The sequence below is a fragment of the Elgaria multicarinata genome, chromosome 14, assembly GCF_023053635.1.
Source record: "Elgaria multicarinata webbii isolate HBS135686 ecotype San Diego chromosome 14, rElgMul1.1.pri, whole genome shotgun sequence".
Taxonomy (NCBI): domain Eukaryota; kingdom Metazoa; phylum Chordata; class Lepidosauria; order Squamata; family Anguidae; genus Elgaria; species Elgaria multicarinata.
This window is the reverse complement of record NC_086184.1, coordinates 2,591,362-2,610,129: the sequence shown is the minus strand read 5'-3', so window position 1 is coordinate 2,610,129 and position 18,768 is coordinate 2,591,362. Positions and strand designations below refer to the sequence as shown.

Sequence of the window (18,768 nt, the reverse complement as noted above, 5' to 3'; positions counted from 1 at the left end):
CTTTTGGGTTCCCTGTGTGAACAGAATGCTGGACTGGATGGACCCTTGGTCTGATCCAGCCTCAGGGCTCTTCTTATGTTCTTATGACTATATTAAGTAAATGTCCATATATTGACTTTGTATGAATTTGCCTTTTACAATTTAGGTTTTCACGAAGGAAAATGGGGTTGGGGGTAAAATGTCAAACAATACCAGCATTTATTTATATTTTTAGCTTAAAGGTCTTAGTGCCGGTCACTAAGCCTTAGGAGAGACATCTCAAACCTTTTAGAATTGGGAGAAAACAAAAGTAAAACCAAGGAACCATGGACCAATTATTGGTCAGGGGGAAGGAAGTGGGGCCAGATTGGGAACCCAGCTGTGAGTTTCTGCACCCCTGTTGTTCTTCATGAATTGCCAGGGATTACATCTTGCACGAGCATTTGCAGCAGATGCTAGATACATCGCTTACAAGGGGAGCCTGGTTGCTGTCTTATGCAGTCTGCGCTCTGTAACTGAGAGCAGAGGAAAATCTGATTTGAAGGATGCAGTTTAAATGGTGTTGTTAGGAAGATATGCCCAGACTCTCTTCTTGGCTTGCACACTGGGATTTTACTCTTGAAGGGTATGTCCTCCGCACAGCTAATGGATACAGGAATAATTGAGGTTTAAAGCTGCACCCTTAAGCAGCAGCCCCTAAACCACTCTTGTCCCACCAAGTTATTTTATTTGTTTTTTGGTTACAGACTAGCAGGCCCTGATGGATGTGTCCGAAAGCCCTGAGCAAACCCCCCGCTCTCCCGACGAGAAGGAGGAGGAAGAGGAGGACGACCAGCAGCTCTTTGACGACGAAATCCTGAAAGAGAGTGGCTCGGAACAGGATGGAGAGGAAGGGCAGGGCACCAATTTGGAGGAAGACGAGGAAGACACGGCAAGAATATTGAGCGAGGAGGAAGAGAACCACTCGGATGAAGAGGACCGCCTAAGTGAAACCAAGTCTCAGGACTCTGACAATAATGAGCAAAGCAGGGAGCTGAAGAACTCGCTGTCTGTCAAGGAGGATGAGGAGGACCGGGCCAACGACCTTGGCGATGAAGCATCCTCAGTCACTCGGGAACTGGATGAGCACGAACTGGACTATGACGAGGAGGTTCCTGAAGAGCCAAGCACCAGTGCTGCTGATGACGAGGCTGACAAGGCTGGGGGAGAGGGAGAGGAAGAGGAGGAGGAAGAGGAGAAAGGAGAGGAGCCTCCTGAGGAGGACAAAAAACCTTGCATAAAGAGCGACGACGAAAAGGATGGTCAGGAGCCTCTCAAGGAGAAGAAGAAGGAGGAAGACGGAGAAATTGATGACGGCGAGATTGACGTAAGTTCAGCTCCTTCCTGCAATCTCACCTTCTCCCCCCCCCCTTTAACTGATTTACCTGGAAATCACGGCCTGCAAAGCGTTTTGGTGACCCCTTCCATTTCCTAAACCTGCATGCGCAAGGAAGCCTTCTAAGGGCTTTCTTCAACTGGTAATTTTTCATTGAGAGGAGTTTAAATATGCATGCTGAGATCTCATGGCTATGTTATTTTTGAAATGGCTGGATTCATGTGAATTTCATGGCAGGGTCACTGTAGGTCTTCTTATTCAGAAAAACCGAGAAGCAAAGGAATGGTGAAATGGACCTGCAACCAGTCTAAGTCCAGAGCTGGTGTGCTGTTTGGTAGTGGTTGTGTTGCAGTGGAAGCAGCTTTTCCAAGCGTGTTGTGTTTCAGTTCCTTCCCTGCCCGACATTCCCAGAAGTGGCAGCTGGAAGACAGACCCCTGTACGGTGGGCTTCTCTGTAGTTCCCTTTATCTCAGTTAATGCTAAATACCCAGCAGTTGTGTAGCACTTTCAAACGTTCAACATGCTTCTCATACCATGAGTTAGTGTGTTGTCTGAACACAGCAAGTTTTCTGCAGTGTGGGTTATCACGTTGTCTGAACACAACCAAGAAGTCTTGTTAACCATGCATTGTGTCTCATTAACCACCCTGAACAGCCCAACAACAAACCATGGGTTCTCAAGGTGGCTTCTTCAAGAAAATGAGCCACAGTGCATGGTTTACTATCCACCCTGGCTGCACTTAGACCACACAATAACCCACCGTTCAACAAACAAACCCACGCTCAACCACTGAGTGTGGGTTAGTGTGTTACATGAACAGCCCCATTATCTTACGATTATTGCACCACCTGTAATATAGCCAGTCAGTATTGCTATCCCATATTGCAGATGGGATGACTGAGGCTATCTTGGGAGTTCATGGCACAGGTGAGGTCCAGAACTAAGGGCTTCCTGATTTATAGCTCACTCTCTTAGCCACTGGAATGCAGCCCCCACAGCCTGTCCAAAATTGAATTCAGCCCTTGGACCAAAAGAAACTCAACACCCCTGGGCCAAGATGGACCAGTGGCATGACTTGGAATAAGACAGCTTCAGTTGTTAACCATCAGTGATTAAGTTTTTGGGATACCTGGATCTTCATCTCTATGGAGTCTAGTGGGGCCTGTCAACGCCCAGCGATTGTCATTTGGCAATTCCCTTTTATCAGTGGCAGGAAGCTTGATTTTGTATGCCCAGCTCATGTCTGTTCATGTAAGCTCTGTGTTTCCGGATTATGGATTGGCTTAAACCTTACCTGCTTCTGGAGGGAGATGCCAGTCAGTCTATTAAAGAGAACATCCTGAAGGTGTAACTCACCCTGGAAGGGTTTCTTAATCCAATACTTAAGCTTTCCGGTTCCATGAGGCTTTCTCTGATAAATTCAATATGAGGCTGCCCTCTAGGCAGCTTTCAGACATAAGCTTATGCCAAGCATCTCTGCTGTCTCCTCATTATGAATTTATTTATTTATTTGTTGCATTTCTATATTTATTGCATTTCTAAACATCTTCCTCCTGATGTTTTTCCTTCTTTCCTGCTAGAGCCGCAGGTTTTCAGAGAGTCTGCACAGTTTTCCAGAAAGTTTTTGGTTGTATTACTGTGCTTGCATTTGGACACTATTCTTGGGCATCGCTGTTTCTAGACAAAGGGAGCAGGACAGCTTTTTCCTCTCTGCTATTGGAATTAGTGTTCTGCAGGGTGAATAAGTAGATTTAAATTCATTAGAATTGCTTGTCAGCCAGTCTGCCCAAGCCATTTACAGACCTTCTGTGAAGGCAAGGAATATTCATCGACATTTGAACTTCCCAGAGGAAAACTGTCAGCGATACAACGTTGAACAGCCTATGCAGCTTCTATGAATAAAGTGAAAGTACAGTTTGCATTAGAGAAACCCCATACATAGGTTAGAAAGTGTTATTTCTAACCCACCCAGAAAACGTTAGTTATCTCTCTTGCCCGGCTTCGCCCATTCTCTTTGGCTGCCCCATTTGCTTGGAATGCTCTTCCAGAGAATCTACGAACTACGAGTTCCATCTTAGATTTTAAAACACGTTTGAAAACTCATCTGTTTTCCATAGCTTTTGGTATTTTAGCCTGATTTACTGTTCTCATTGCTATGATTATTCCTTTATTTCTATTTTGTGTTAACGCCTTCCGCCCTTCAAATGTTTTAATGTGATTTTAGACTGTAAGCCTCTAGGTAGTTTTATTTCTATATTCTGTACAGCACCAAGTACATTGTTGGTGCTATATAAATAAATAAATATAATATAATATAATAATAGGACCGATTAGGAAAGTACTAAACAAATAAATAAGCATTCTGTTGTAGGGGAGGTGCTTTGGGAGCTACGAACAAAGGAGGTAAGTCCTCAAATACTGAATTGGGCTAACAAACTAAATCTTTAGTGGCAGGTCTCTAGCTAAGTTTGATTGGAAAGTCTCTAGAATTCCCTGCGAGTTGGTTGCTGAAGATCCCGTCAATGGTTTGTTGTTTCTCAGCCTTCCCCCCAACCTGGTGCCTTCCAGATGTGTTGGATTGCAATTCCCAGCCAGCTGTGCTGGTTGAGGAATGCTGGGAGTTGTAGTCCAATCCATCTGGAGGGCAGCAGGTTGGGGGAAGGCTGTGGTATCTGATCTCAGAAAGCAAGGCTTGTGTGTGCTGAAGAAAGAGGGTGTCCTTCTGGTTTGGTTCATTGTCTCTTGAAAGGCGACTCTACCTTGGAGCTTAAGGCAGCCAGTGGTCTTAAAAGCCCTATAGACAACAGGTAACATCTGAGCCTGTGAGACGGCAATTGTGCTCCTCCCAGGAGAAGGGGAGTAGAGCTGTTGTGATAAATACTCAAAGCAGCAAAACGGCAAGAAATCAGACTGCAGTGGAGAGCAGCACTAGAAGAGATTTTTATTTATTTCATTTCTCTACCACCCCATAGCTGAAGCGCTCCGGGTAGTTTACAACGACTGATAAAGATACAAAATGCAGCATAAGAAAAATAGTCTAAAATGTTAACATGGAAATATTAAAACAATGTAAAAAGCAAATAAACACTGTATCCCCCCCCCCAATAGACCTGTTCTGAAACAGCGCCTGTGCTCCCCCAGAGAGGGAGAAAGGAGGGAGAGGGGAATGCTGCAGCAGGGAACAGTGAAACAGGTTTAACATCCTCCCTTAACAGCTGCTTGTAACTCTGACTGCCTTATCTGCACACCTGGCATCCTACGGATCTATGAATAGGAGAAACCCAGAAATAAAACACTTTGGATGTTCTGCATCAAAGGTGGGGTTAGGAGAGAAATCAATGTTCTGTTCAGAGTTAACTTATCCAGTGCCAAAGTTACCTGGTGCAAATCACGCCATGTCTACAGGGCTTGCTTAAAGCTTTTCATTTTTGAGGCTTTACCTCAGGGTTGCAAATCCAGCCCTCCTGGGCTCCCCATCTGGCCCTTTGGGTTCCCCAAATACCCATGCCCCCTTCCCACCCTGATTCTTTGGTGGTTCTGTCCAGGTTTTTTCCCCCAATCCAGAAGATTAGAATGCCTCTCCCACGCCTGAATTACTGACAGTAAGAGTGTGAAGCTAAAATTGGCTGGTATGTTTAGTATTTTAGGTCCCGCCCCTTTTGCTCCACCCACTGCTGCAAGGCAGCCCCTGGGAGGTCCTCCGAAATGGAATTCAGTCCCCTGCTTTACTTGGAGCCCAACTCTCCAATATGAAGAGCCTGTCATATTTCGACAGTGTTGCACAAGTGGAGGAAAGGAAGAGCGAGCGGAGGCAAGATGGGTGCTGTGTATGTGTGGTGGCAGGGGAGATGATTGGCAGGTGAGGGGAAATTGGTGGCACTGCAAACCACAGAAGCCTTCCACCTGAACTTTTCCCACTGCCGGAGCAACGTCAAATGCACCTCCTGAACTCTGAGGGCTAGCGGTCCTCGCAGGCAGCAGAGAAAGGTAGGGCCCGGATGGGGACGCCAGGTCAAAGACATGCCGAGGCCTGTTGTGGCTGGGCTAAGATGGTCCACAGTTCACCTGCTGAAGGTGACGGCTGTCTCCCAAAGTGCGACGACTTCTTGGCCTCTTCAGTCGTCTTGGTTGAAGGGATGCCGTGAAATGCTCTTTATCAGCGGCTGCACTGACATAGCAACTTCTGCGCTGTTAAATACCTGCCCCTCTGTGCCTTTCAGGATGACGACCTGGAGGAGGGAGAGGTCAAGGACCCCAGCGACAGGAAAGTCAGGCCGCGTCTCACCTGCCGTTTTTTTGTGAAAGGTAGGAGCCAACCCTTTCCCCTTGAGCCTGCCCACCCTGAGCTTAAATCGTGCTGATGCTTTTTGCCTTTTAAACCCCCCCCCAATCCTTTTTCATTCGGCCCTGCCCACCATTTGATCCTGAGATCTCCTCCGAAATGCAGTTTGGCCCTTGAGCTGAAAGAGGTTGAACACCTCTGATCTACCTGGATCTAAACCCTCAACCATCACCAAGGCAGTGGGTGGAAACCAGATTGTCCTCAGCCTTTGAAGTTTCAGTTTTATCTCCAGCATTGGTTTTCATACTTTTTTGTACAGCACTTTGGATTTTTTCCCCCCTGTTTTGTTATTATGCTTCTATTTTGTTTTGTTTTACTGCATTGTATAAACTTCCCTGGGAAAGTTTTTGAAGAGCTGGATAAATATTCCTAAAATAAATAAACCTGCTGCCAAGTCTTGAGATAACACTTTTGGCTTTGCTTTGGAAGGATCCGTTGCATAGACATGGTAGGGAGTGAGGCTGGGTAGAAAATAATTTAATTGAGTTTGGCAAATGCATAAAATCTGTTTTTGAATTCGCTGCTGTAGCAAGTAATCCAAAATTTATAATAAAAATAAGAACTGTTAAAAAAATTAACCCAGTTCTGAATCGTGCTGTCACCCAGTTAAAGAAATCATATGAGTTATGTGTGGTTGATTAAATTACTTCCTGAGTAAAAACAATAGTTCTCACGTTTTTCCCCTGTTTTCTGCATGAGGCTATTAAAATTTCTGCACATCTCTTTCCGCAGGGCACTGTACTTGGGGAATGAACTGCCGGTTTATTCATCCTGGCGTGAACGACAAAGGAAACTACTCTCTGATCTCCAAGCCAGACCCTTTCTCTCCTAATGGTGCACCACCCATTGGCCCTGGTCCTCACCCTCTGATGCCAGCCAATCCTTGGGTACAGTACAGTTCCTTCCCCCCCCCCCCAAACGATCTCCTCATCTCACAGCGAGCCTTATGCTTTAATTTATAGAAGTTAGATATCATGTGAATGAATCTGTCCCTATATACTTATCGTCCAGAAACCACTTCCTTCAGGAGCACAGTTACTAACAAAACTTATTGCATTAGACAATCATGTGCTTCCAGTAATGTTTACTTAATTGAATGTGTTTTTTTAAAAAAAAAAAAAACACCTATGACTTTATGCCTATAAGCCCAGTCCTTAAACGGGGCCTTGGTAGAGCCTAGACGGGTCAGGCAGCCTGAATGGGTCACCAGGGCAGCCTGCATACTGATTTTGGGTGGCTGAACAGAAGCCTCAGCTGCATGTGGGGATTAGGAAAGCACAGTTCCCTGGGCAAGAAACTTTTACATTTATTACGTTTTTATACTGTCCCACAGCCAAGGCTCTCTGGGCAGTGTACAACTAAAAAAACCCCAAAAAATACAATAAGTTTTCAATAGATATAAAACATTAAAGGTTTAGGAATGCAATATAAAATCAGATAAAGAAGCTAGTAACAAGATCAAGCCAGGAAGGAAGAGACTTGTCTTCTGAGCTGGTGGATGATGGCAGGGCTGTTGGGAGGGACCTGAATAAGGCCTTGAGGAAGTAGCCTATGCCTTCCTCATCAGAATCCTCCACTGCACACTGGGAGGCCCCAAGGCTGAGGGTCACGATACCATGCTCCTCCCCAGGCATGCTCCCCCTGGTGGCGCCAGCATGGCTTTGTTTTGCTATCTTTTGTGGGGAACCATGAAGGAGTTGTGGGGTGTGCATCTGTGTTGCAAGTTCTCAGGAGCATCTCTATGGTTCATGCTCTTTCCACTGAATAAAGAATTGGACCTGTCTCTACGGAATGCTTTGGATTGCAAATCCAAGGGCCCTCAGAAGAGCCTAGCTGGGCTTCCAAATCACGTGAGGTACTGGTTCCTCTCTATTCGGCCCTGGTTAGGCCTCATCTAGAGTATTGCATCCAGTTCTGGGCTCCACAGTTCAAGAAGGACGCAGACAAGCTGGAGCGTGTTCAGAGGAGGGCAGCCAGGATGATCAGGGGTCCGGAAACAAAGCCCTATGAAGAGAGACTGAAAGAACTGGGCATGTTTAGCCTGGAGACGAGAAGATTGAGGGGAGACAGGAGAGCCCTCTTCAAATACTTAAAAGGTTGTCACACAGAGGAGGGCCAGGATCTCTTCTCAATCCTCCCAGAGTGCAGGACACGGAATAACGGGCTCAAGTTAAAGGAAGCCAGATTCCAGCTGGACATCAGGAAAAAGTCCTGACTGTTAGAGCAGTACGACAATGGAATCAGTTACCTGGTGAGGTTGTGGGCTCTCCCACAGTGGAGGCCTTCAAGAGGCAGCTGGACAACCATCTGTCAGGGATGCTTTAGGGTGGATTCCTGCATTGATCAGGGGGTTGGACTCGATGGCCTTGTAGGCCCCTTCCAACTCTGCTATTCTATGATTCTATGGGCCAGACAGACGGAGTGGGCCACCAGAATGGCTTGCATGCTGACCTTGAGTGGCTGAAGTGAAGTCTCAGGGGCATGGGAGGGTTAGGGTTAGGGATGGGGTGGCATGGCTCCCTGGGCAGGAGTCAGGGCCTAAACAGAGCCTAGCCGGACCAGTCAGACTGAGTGGGCCAGCAGGACGGCTTGCCTACTGACTTTGAGTGGCTGGAGGAAATCAGTGGCACAGCAGGGATCGTGTTAATCCTCAGGTAGGGTTAGGGTTGGGCTGCGCCAGCTTCCTGGGCAGGAACCGTGGCCTCACCGGAGCCTTGCCAGGCTAGACAGATTGAGTGGGTTAGGGCTAGGGTTTGGTGGCCCGCCTCTCAGGGGAGAAAAACGGGCCTCAGCTCGGTAGAGCCTTTCCAGGCCAGGTGGTCTCAGTGGGCATATTACCTAAAGCAGCCTTCCTCAACCTGGGGCGCTCCAGATGTGTTGGACTGCATCTCCCAGAATGCCCCAGCCAGCTGGCTGGGGCATTCTGGGAGTTGTAGTCCAACACATCTGGAGCGCCCCAGGGTGAGGAAGGCTGATATCCTAAAGCCTTCCAAACCAGACAGCAAGGGGGGAAAGTAATCCCATTTAACTTTTCCAAGTCTCTCTCATGGTTCATGTATTTCATTTTTTTTTTTTTTTTGTATTTTTGGGTAGCAAGCAGGCTGCAAGACTCCACTGAGTGAGGGGTGCCATCTTTCCTTGCATGCCCAGAATTGTTTCCTAGAAAGAAACTTTATAAAAGGCCCCTTTGCTCCCGTTCCATCCTCGGAATTCAACCAACAGATCACATGAAAGGCACGCACAGCAATACTTTCTGAATGGCCCAGAAAGCTTGAGCTGTTGGGCAGTATAGAAATGTAGTTAATAAATAAAATTAAGCGCTGCTTGTTTACGGAGAGTGCTGTTGCCCACATAAAGGAACTTTCTCAAACACTGCTGAAATGCCAAGCAGGCTATTAATATGCAAATTTGGTACAAGGAGTCCTTCTGAGTTACTTGGAAAAGGTGTGCGTGTTTCAGATCCGTACTTTATTAAGGTTTTACAATAGCGATAAATAGCAATAAATACTTACCAGACCGCAAAGAACTATAAAATTAGATGAAAAAAACATTTTACATTTTTTTAAACATAACTATATCAGTCCTTTGGCTGGTTTGGAAGTTTTTGGGTAGGGTGCGGGGGAAGGCTTTTAATAAGTAAAATATGTCCCTGTTTCTGTTTTGGGACTCTGCAGAAAAGCTGAAAATTATTGGAAAAGGGGGCATGTGTACTGATTACTGGCCATGGTGCATGCGTTGTGATTTGGTTAATGCCAAGCAGGGAAGGAACCTGAATTTGCTGCTTTTAGTCTGTTAGCAAAAACTTTAGGAAGCTTATCAGGAAAGCAGCCCAGGATGTCTGCTAGCTAGGACTGAGTATCTCCCAAATTCATGCAGGTTTTATGCCTCTTGGATCAGTGGTTCACACGTTTTGGTCGGTCTGCTCTTCTGCTGGTCCCCTAGGTTATATAGAAGCTTACAGATAAACAGAAGGGAATTTTACCTGACATTGAGCCTCTGGAGGAGGCAGAATCTTCTGCCTGCTTCTAAACTCAGTGTGCAGAAGTAGGGGCCGCTGGGAATAGGAGCCAGCTAAGCTCAGCCTCTCTAGGACACAGAGAGCAGGACATGTCTCAGCCAGGCCAACATCCATGGCCCAGTTTTGGTGCAGCGGGAAGACACCCACTCATGATTATGGGGCTGGGAGGTGGCATTCAGAGGCTCCAGCCCTGCAGTGCCTTGGAAGAGGCGTCTCTGTTGCCTTCTTATTTGCTGTGAGACTTTGTGAAAGGATAGATGGAAGGACGTACCATAAGCAAGGTCAAAAGCCACTAATGAAGATTTTGGAAGTGGTAGGCCAGAGCTGAACCTGTGCAACCTGGGGAGGTGGGGCAGAAAGATTCTTATTTCACTAGAAAGAGACAGTGGGCACAATGAAAATGCATGCCCCCTTTTCTCTTCTCTAACAGGGAGGGCCTGTAGTTGATGAAATCCTGCCGCCACCGCCACCAGATCCCCCAGCAGAAAGTGCCTGGGAACGAGGTCTCCGTCACGCCAAAGAGGTAAGGAGCTGTTTGGGCACAAACGCAGCAGAGAAAATGCTACCCAGGCGCCTTGCAAAGGCATTCAGGCTGTTCTCCATGCCAGGACTTGGAGGATTAGGAATAAGCAGGCATAAACCTCAGGCTTGCATGCCCTTTGCTCCTCCTTTCCCTTCCTCTGGGCATGATGGATTGAGACAAGAAACGTCCGGTTGTGGTTTGCAGCAAATCATGGTTTCTCCCATCCAGACAAAACGGGAAACCGTGGTTTCTGCCAACTTGTGATTGAAAGTTTCTCACCTTCCCTCGCTCACTGCACTTGGGGTCTACATGTTGCCCTACCCTGTGCTAAGGTGTGGACCTGGCACCTTTTGTGTGTAAAGCACATGCTCTGCCATTAAGCCCTTCATTGTAGTAAGCAAGTTTCCTCAGTTGCATGTCAGCACGTTCCAAGCCACATTCAACGATAATCTCTTTTTTCCATTTTTGGGCAAGTTCCCTAGGTCGCCCTGTTTAAATATTTACTTGACCAACAAACTGTGTATGTTTCTGAAAAAGCCCAGGTTGCTACGCAGGCTACTCTTCAAACCACAAAGCCACAAAAACGTCAGCTAATATCACTTGTGTCTTCGTCATCCTGAGGTCACTGGCTTATGCATGGCACCACGTTATAGCCCATTGCAAACCCACATGATCAGGTCAATAGATGCCGTACGCAGTTCTGTGACTGGACAGAGGCAGATGGACTGGTTTTTGTACAGCCCAATGAAGCTGACTGATGTGCCACCTGAAGCTTCGGAAGGTTTCAAACTAGCAGTGCCATTGCAGAGTGAAGAAACAAGCATTCTAGTATTTAAAACAAAACAGAAAAAAGCAGCTGTGGGTCCCTGTTCCATAATTGGGAGCCCATGTTGGTTTCCTGCCCAAAATGCCCTTCGCCAGCTGCTTTTGCCCTGTCTGCAGTGAACAGTAGCTTTGGGGACAAAGCAACCTGGCTTGTGTCAGCAATAAACCTCAATCCAGGTGGGTTGGGGGCAATGGCTGATTTTCTTAAAAGCACACGGTTTTAAGCATGCTTTTTAAAAGTGTGTTTATTGCCATGTGTAGTTTAGCCCTTACCTACAGTGGTGAGGTTCTGTTAAGGAGATTCTAAAAAAGGAATTCTTGTCCTAGATCAACCTTCTCCAATGTGGTGCTCCAGATGTATTGCACTGCAGCTCCCATTATTCCCAGCCAGCTAGCTGGGGGATGCTGGGAATTGCAGTCCAACGTGTCTGGAGGGCATCAAGTTGGGGAAGGCTGTTCTAGTGTGGTGCAGTGGTCAGAGTGTTAGACGGGGAGTCAGGAGATCCGGGTTCTAGTCCCCACTCAGCCATGGAAGCACACTGGGTGACTGTGGGCCAGTCACAGACTCTCAGCCCAACCCACCTCGCAGGGTGGTTGTTGTGAGGATAAAATGGAGAGGAGGAGGATTATGTACGCCGCCTTGGGTTCCTTGGAAGGAAAAAGGCGGGATTTAAAATAAATGCAATAAATAAATAGAATGGAAATTTGATGACAGGTTAACATTTCTTCAGTGATTCAGATCCAAGGGCAACACCTGTGGGTTTTGCTGCCACTTTCCTAGTCTGACTGCTCTCGCCGTCTTAGGTGTTGAAAAAGGCCACCATGAGGAAGGAACAAGAGCCTGACTTTGAGGAGAAGCGGTTTACAGTGACCATCGGGGAAGATGAGCGTGAATTTGACAAAGAGAATGAATTTTTCCGGGACTGGAACTACCGCATCACTCGAGAAGTCCGGGACTCAACGTAAGGCGCAGCTGAGAGCATGTCGTCCTGAGCTGTGGAGTGAGAGCTAAACTCAGGCAGGGCTGGCTTCTGCTTCCTTTAGCTTTCCTCTGCAAGCCATGTTGCAGGACAGCAGAGGGCAGTGTGGGCTTCCTGAGCGATGCCTTGTCCTTCGAGAATTTCATTTCAGTTCTCCCGTCACTCAGAAATGCCCCATTCACAACTTCGAACACAAATGTGAGCACATTTTTCTCCCCAGAAAAAGCTCACGTTTCCCTAACGAGCATTCAAAAGAATGCACAGGCACCCTTTTTGAAATGCACCCTTTTTGGGGCGGTGGGGAAGCATGCATTTTCATGCTTTAGTCTGTGGGGACAAGTGCACATTTGGGTGCATGCATTTAAAAAATGCGCACCCTTCCCATTCCAAAAATGTGTGCTGCTCCCATTCAAACAAAGAGAAAAAGGCCATCATGAGGAAGAACTAGGCGGATGGAGCTTTGAGGTGGAACTTGTACTCTGGCCTCGTTGATTCTCCTTTCCCTAGTAGCGGCTGGATGGCAGCACATGTGCGCTAGTCGCCTGAGCAAATGCCTTCACCGCTCAGGAGTGCACATGTGAAGTGGGAGAGCCACGTATTTTTTAGCACCTGTCTTCTGTTTACAGCCCCATTGCAAACAGCCACAACTTTCTGCTGGTGTGTAGTATGCAAACCTGTTGATAATACAGGTGTGGACTTACCTGGGAGTAAGCCTCATTGAATTCAGTGTGACTTACTTCTGAGTAGATACGAATAGATTGCGTTGTAAATGTCAGATGTGCAAAATCCAATCCCAGTTGTTTTAGGCCATGGGGGGGAAGAACAATTCCAAATTTTCCAGAGGGTTCACATTACTGCCCTTCGAAGAAGCTGATTTTTCAAACAATTTTATCTTGCATTGAGATTAACTTGTGATGTGTGAAGATGGCTGACTTCATAAATCTTCTCTTTTTCTTCCCCCAACCCTTCCTTGAAAAACTCCAGTGAGGTGGACATCAAAGAGAACGCTAACTATGGGTAAGCAGTCCCTAATCTCCTTTGTGCTTACAGCTGGGCCATGTTGCTTTCATTTTGATCCCTTGCAATTCTTAGGAATTCTTAGGTCAATACCAGCCGTTGCATAAGGCTTGGCTTCCAGTTGACCAGTTCTTACTGGTGCACATTCTGGTATGGAGGCTGCCAGGTGCTGGCAAAGTCATACTGAAGTTTGCAGTGCTCCTAAGTAGTTAAATGCATAGAACCATAGAATTGGAAGGGGCCAATTAGGCTATCAAGTCCAACCCCCCCTGGTCAGTGCAGGAAACCAGGCATGCAATTTCCGATGACACAATCAAGTCAAACAGTAATTGTGCGCAAAGCATGACCCTGGGTTCAGTTTTTGCTTTTAATTTATTTATTTATTTATTTATGTATTACATTTCTATACCGCCCAATAGCCGAAGCTCTCTGGGCGGTTCACAAAAATTAAAATCATACTAAGACAATCAACAGGTTAAAAGCACAAATACACAATACAATATAAAAAGCACAACCAGAATAAAAACCACGCAGCAAAATTGATATAAAATTAAAATACAGAGTTAAAACAGTTAGATTTAAATTTAAGTTAAAATTAAGTGTTAAAATACTGGGAGACTAAAAAGGTCTTCACCTGGTGTCTAAAAGCATATAATGGAGGTGCCAAGCGAACCTCCTTAGGGAGCTCATTCCACAGCCGGGGTGCCACAGCAGAGAAGGCCCTCCTCCTGGTAGCCACCTGCCTCACTTCCTTTGGCAGGGGCTCACGGAGAAGGACCCCTGAGGATGATCTTAAGGTCCGGGCAGGTACATATGGGAGGAGGCGTTCCTTCAGATAACCTGGCCCCAAACCGTTTAGGGCTTTAAATGTTAATACCAGCACTTTGAATCGGTCCCGGACCCGGACTGGCAGCCAATGAAGTTGTAAAAGGACTGGCGTAATGTGATCTCGCCAGCCAGTCCCTGTTAGTAAATGGGCTGCCCTATTTTGTACCAGCTGAAGCTTCCGGACCGTTTTCAAAGGTAGCCCCACGTATAACGCATTGCGGTAATCCAAACGAGAGGTTATCAGAGCATGGGTCACTGTAGCTAGGCTATCTCTGTCCAGATAAGGCATGATTGCTGAATATGGCAGTTCTGCTAGTAATTGATTGGCACAGCATACAATTGTATTTCACTTAAACATGCCTCTTCTTTTGACTCCTCTCCAGGCTTGATCCTTATACGGATCCTTATTATGATTATGAAATAGAACGCTTCTGGCGAGGCGGGCAGTATGAGAACTTCAGGGTCCAGTACACAGACCCCGATCCATACCGGAACTACAGACTGAGTAAGGTAAGCATGGTAAGCATACGCACCTTTATGGATTCATACTTCTTGTGCAGTGAGTTGATTCAGACGACCAATTTGGCCCCAGCGTAGGTGAAGTCTGACGTCTCTGCCCCACCTCCTAGGTTACCCAAGCGCCACGTTCGCCACAGTTGTGTCTGCATCCCGTTCAGTCCCAGTGATGTTTGAAATGCAGAAGTGCCCCAGGGTCCTGGCTTGAGAACTAACCCCTGTTGTGTGGTTTCTACATTCCTTGCATTCCTGGAACAGATCGAGGAGGGGGGCTGCCACCCTGCTCAAGTGACTGAAGGACCAGCGAATGCAGAGTGGCAAATTTTCCAAAATGGGAAACGCTTTATTTTTCCATGGAAACGTTTTCCATTTCATATGTTCATTGGTAAGAATGGATGGATGCCAGTTGCAAGTACAATATTAGGCAACCTTGACAATTTCAAAGGTGTAATTAACGTTTCCCGGCAAGTATGTGGGAGAATACTAATATGTCATTGAAATACATACATGTCTCGGAATAAAATGGAACTAATAAGTAGTGACAGCAAACTGAAGGTGCCCTAACCACCTCAGTGGAAGACAGTTGAACTTTTTGTAAACCACCCAGAGAGCTCCGGCTATTGGGCGGTACAGAAATGCAATAAATAAATAATAAATTACGCATCACACCGTGTTATATCTCCTTGCAAGTCTGCATGGTCAAGTCAATAGATGCCATGCCCAGTTCTGTCATTGGACAGAGGCTCTGTTGAAATAGATGAAGGGTCATCAACTGACGCGTTCTTTGGGTTGCTAAAGGAAATATTAGCATGTCAACAGTTTTCAGTACCTTTTGCTTTTTCTTAAATTTGAACAATGTAGGGGAAGAGTACTTATTGTTGTCTTTAAATTTTGGCAAGCATTCCAATTAAAAAAACTACATAATATAACATTTAAATCACATTATGCGTACTTTCATTTTACTTCTTAAATGTGTTATATTAGGGGGGGGAATTAATATGGGCTACTATTTTAGCTTACTTGTTTACTAAATATAATTAGAATCACGCAAGGTACTGGTTCCCCTCTATTCAGCACTGGCTAGGCTTTTTAACCAGTATTAAGTTAATACTTGGAGTATTGCGTCCAGTTCTGGGCACCACACTTCAAGGAGGACGCAGACAAGCTGGAGCATGTTCAGAGGAGGGCAACCAGGATGATCAGGGGTCTGGAAACAAAGCCCTATGAAGAGAGACTGAAAGAACTGGGCATGTTTGGCCTGGAGAAGAGAAGGCTGAGGGGAGACATGGTAGCAGTCTTTAACTACTCGAAAGGTTGTTACAGAGGAGGGCCAGGATCTCTTCTCGATCATCCCAGAGTGCAGGACACGGAATAACGGGCTCAAATTACAGGAACCCGTATTCCGGCTGGACATCAGGAAAAACTTCCTGACTGTTAGAGCAGTACGACAATGGAACCAGTTACCTAGGGAGGTTGTGGGCTCTCCCACCCTAGAGGCCTTCAAGAGGCAGCTGGACAGCCATCTTCTCACGGATGCTTTAAGGTGGATTCCTGCTATTTATTTATTTATTTATTTATTAAATTTATATACCGCCCCATAGCCAAAGCTCTCTGGACGGTTTACAAAGGTTAAAAACAGTGAACATTAAAAGTATACAAAATTTAAAACCATCAAAAATATAAAAACAATATAAAACAACAATATCCATTTAAACAACAACAGTTCTGGGGTGCGTTAAAAACAAACAAACTCAGCATATGTTGTTAAATGCTGTTAAATGCCTGGGAGAAAAGAAAAGTCTTGACCTGGCGCCAAAAAGATAACAATGTTGGCGCCAGGCGAGCCTCATCGGGGAGATCATTCCATAATTGGGGGGCCACCACTGAAAAGGCCCTCTCCCTTGTTGCCATCCTCCAAGCTTCCCTCGGAGTAGGCACTCGGAGGAGGACCTTAGATGTTGAGCGCAGTGTACGGGTAGGTTCATGTCAGGAGAGGCGTTCCATGAGCAGGGGGTTGTACTCGATGCCCTTATAGGCCCCTTCCAACTCTATGATTCTATGACTAAACATGGTTTAACCTTTCTTTCACCAGGAAAGGGAACGAGAACGGGAGAGGGAGAACCGACAGCGCGAACGGGAACGGGAACGGGAGAGAGAACGGGACCGGGAGAGGCGGCAGAGAGAGCGGGAGCGCGAGAGGGAACGGGAGCGTGACAAGGAGCGGCAGAGAAGGAAAGAAGAGTGGGAGCGCGAGCGGGAGCGCATCAAGAGAGACGAGAAGGACCGGCAGCACAGAGACCGCGACCGGGACCGGGACCGAGAGAAAGAGCGGGAGAAGGAGAAAGAGAAGCCAAAACCTCGATCACCGCAGCCACCGAGGTACGGGCTACATTTTCTGTTTCGTGCTGTTGATGGATCCGGCCGGAAGGATGTGAAGCTTTGTACCCTGTTGGCTGGCATCTCAGAAATGCTGATGTTTCCTGAGGGCACGAGGCAGAATGTGTTAGAACAGCTTTGGTAGCTCATTAAAGGGGAGGGCAAAAGCAATCTGATTTGTAGTCATCCTTGTGCCCGTGAAACAAAAGAAAAAGGACCGTGTTGTGTTTGATTCGGGCCTCTTCTTTGAGAACTTTGCATTTGCAAACGGCTGTGCAAACTTGTTTTTGAGTGCTCTTAGTTGGCTCGGGCTGTGAAATCTAGTCAAAATGGAGTGTTCCCTGCATGACTTGTTTGTAAAAGCAAGGTGTTTAGCTCACTTGGCTTCTATTCCTTTCCACGATAGCTTTGCTGTGTGTTATGTCGATACGACTGATCCTTCCCTCACCATTAAAACGTTCAGCAGCAAGATTTTGTGATCACAGGTGCTCAGCCGATAGGGTTTTGGTTCAAGCGGCGTTCAATTTCTAACTGTTCATGTTGCGGATTTCTTTGCAGTTGGGCTGCATGCATGAATTGGCACTTCGGTTGCTTCGGCGTTTATATGTTGATTCGTTAATTTGGAAAGTAGAACTATGCACCGCTTCGGTTCCGGATCAGTCTGGAGCGGGTTGGCTCGATCCAAAGTGCTTCGGACTGCTTCGAACTATGGCAAGCCGCTGCCCTCACTCCACTGCGCTGCGCCCGTCCTTTCATGCTCCTTCTGTGCAGTTCTTGTCCTCCAGTTTCACTGCCAGCCTGTTTGACTTGCCTTCAGGGTGGATTTGATTTAAACCAATTTTATTTACATCACGATTTAAATCACTACTCAGAAAGACTCAATTTAATCATGTGACTTCCCCCCCCAAAAGAAGTGCACTCTTTCTTGCTATATTTTACACAACTCAGAGTTACCAAAGACTCATTCTTGCTAGTATAATCTTAATATTTACAACCAGATGAAGGTTTCATTTTTAGAATAGCAACTTTTCAGATTAGTTTTACAGTTACATCAAAAAAATACTGATTTGGTTATACTATTAGTAACACATCATAAATAGATAATTATGAAATTATTGTGAAGTGAACTATCTCCAGTTTAATAGGTTAATCATTCATATTTGTACAACTTTTCTGCTGTACTTTATCGGAAGGAGAAAAGTAGTCTTACAGAAACCTCTGGAAGAGCATGACATTGTGAATGGATTAATGGAATTCATTTATCAAAAAATGTAAACAGGCTCATGCTACATAATTAAAAACTAATCCTTATTTCATGATGAATAACCTTTGGACTGTAATGTATCTTAAATAGAAAACTATCTTTAGATAGATTTTTCCTAAAAAAGCATTTTATTTTTAAAAATCCGATTTAAATTTTAAAAAAATCCGATTTAAATTTTAAAAAATCCATTTTTTCTTAAATAAAAAATCATTGATTTCTATCCACCCTGGTGTGTGGGTGGTGGTGGAGGTAATCAGGCATTATCCTCACAACAACCCTGCTAGGTGGATTAGAATCAGATATGGCTACTTGCCCACGGCAATACTGTGAGAAGTTCTGAAAATTTTAATTTTTTTAAAAAAATCCAATTTAAATTTAAAAAAAAAATGTTATTTTTATTTTTTTAAAAAATCAACAATTTTTATCTACCCTACTTGCCTTCAAGAGTTGATGTAAACGGTCAGGAAAGCCACGCGTGTCCCAACTACTTCTTCACTGCCATTATGTAACTCACGCAGGTGATGAGTAGGTGAAGTAAGATTGATGTAAGACTGAAATGTACACAGATTGCTAAAAGCCAAGTTTCCCCGGCTTCCCAATTGTTATTTTGAAGAAGCAGGGCCAGTTCCAGATGTTGAAAGGAAATGCATTGTTCTCTCTCTGAAGCATCCGGAAGCTGGTTTCCCACACTTGCCACTAGTGGCCTATTGTCAGTTCACCTTTGT

The 18,768-nt window shown here is 45.7% G+C and overlaps 1 protein-coding gene across 6 annotated transcripts in view; it reads left to right on the top strand.

Annotated features, from left to right (window-relative positions):
• Positions 1-18,768, top strand: part of ZC3H18 (zinc finger CCCH-type containing 18) — a 56,863-nt gene that overhangs the window by 5,030 nt on the left and 33,065 nt on the right. For 5 of the 6 annotated variants that reach the window (XM_063140914.1, XM_063140910.1, XM_063140916.1 and 2 more), the window contains exons 2-9: positions 726-1,345; positions 5,575-5,659; positions 6,429-6,583; positions 10,145-10,237; positions 11,867-12,024; positions 13,027-13,059; positions 14,271-14,406; positions 16,496-16,782. In XM_063140914.1, coding sequence (XP_062996984.1) covers positions 740-1,345; positions 5,575-5,659; positions 6,429-6,583; positions 10,145-10,237; positions 11,867-12,024; positions 13,027-13,059; positions 14,271-14,406; positions 16,496-16,782 — 1,553 coding nt within the window. In that variant the 5' untranslated portion in view covers positions 726-739. The remainder of the gene's footprint in view (positions 1-725; positions 1,346-5,574; positions 5,660-6,428; positions 6,584-10,144; positions 10,238-11,866; positions 12,025-13,026; positions 13,060-14,270; positions 14,407-16,495; positions 16,783-18,768) is intronic. The other variant, XM_063140913.1, reaches the window with a different exon arrangement.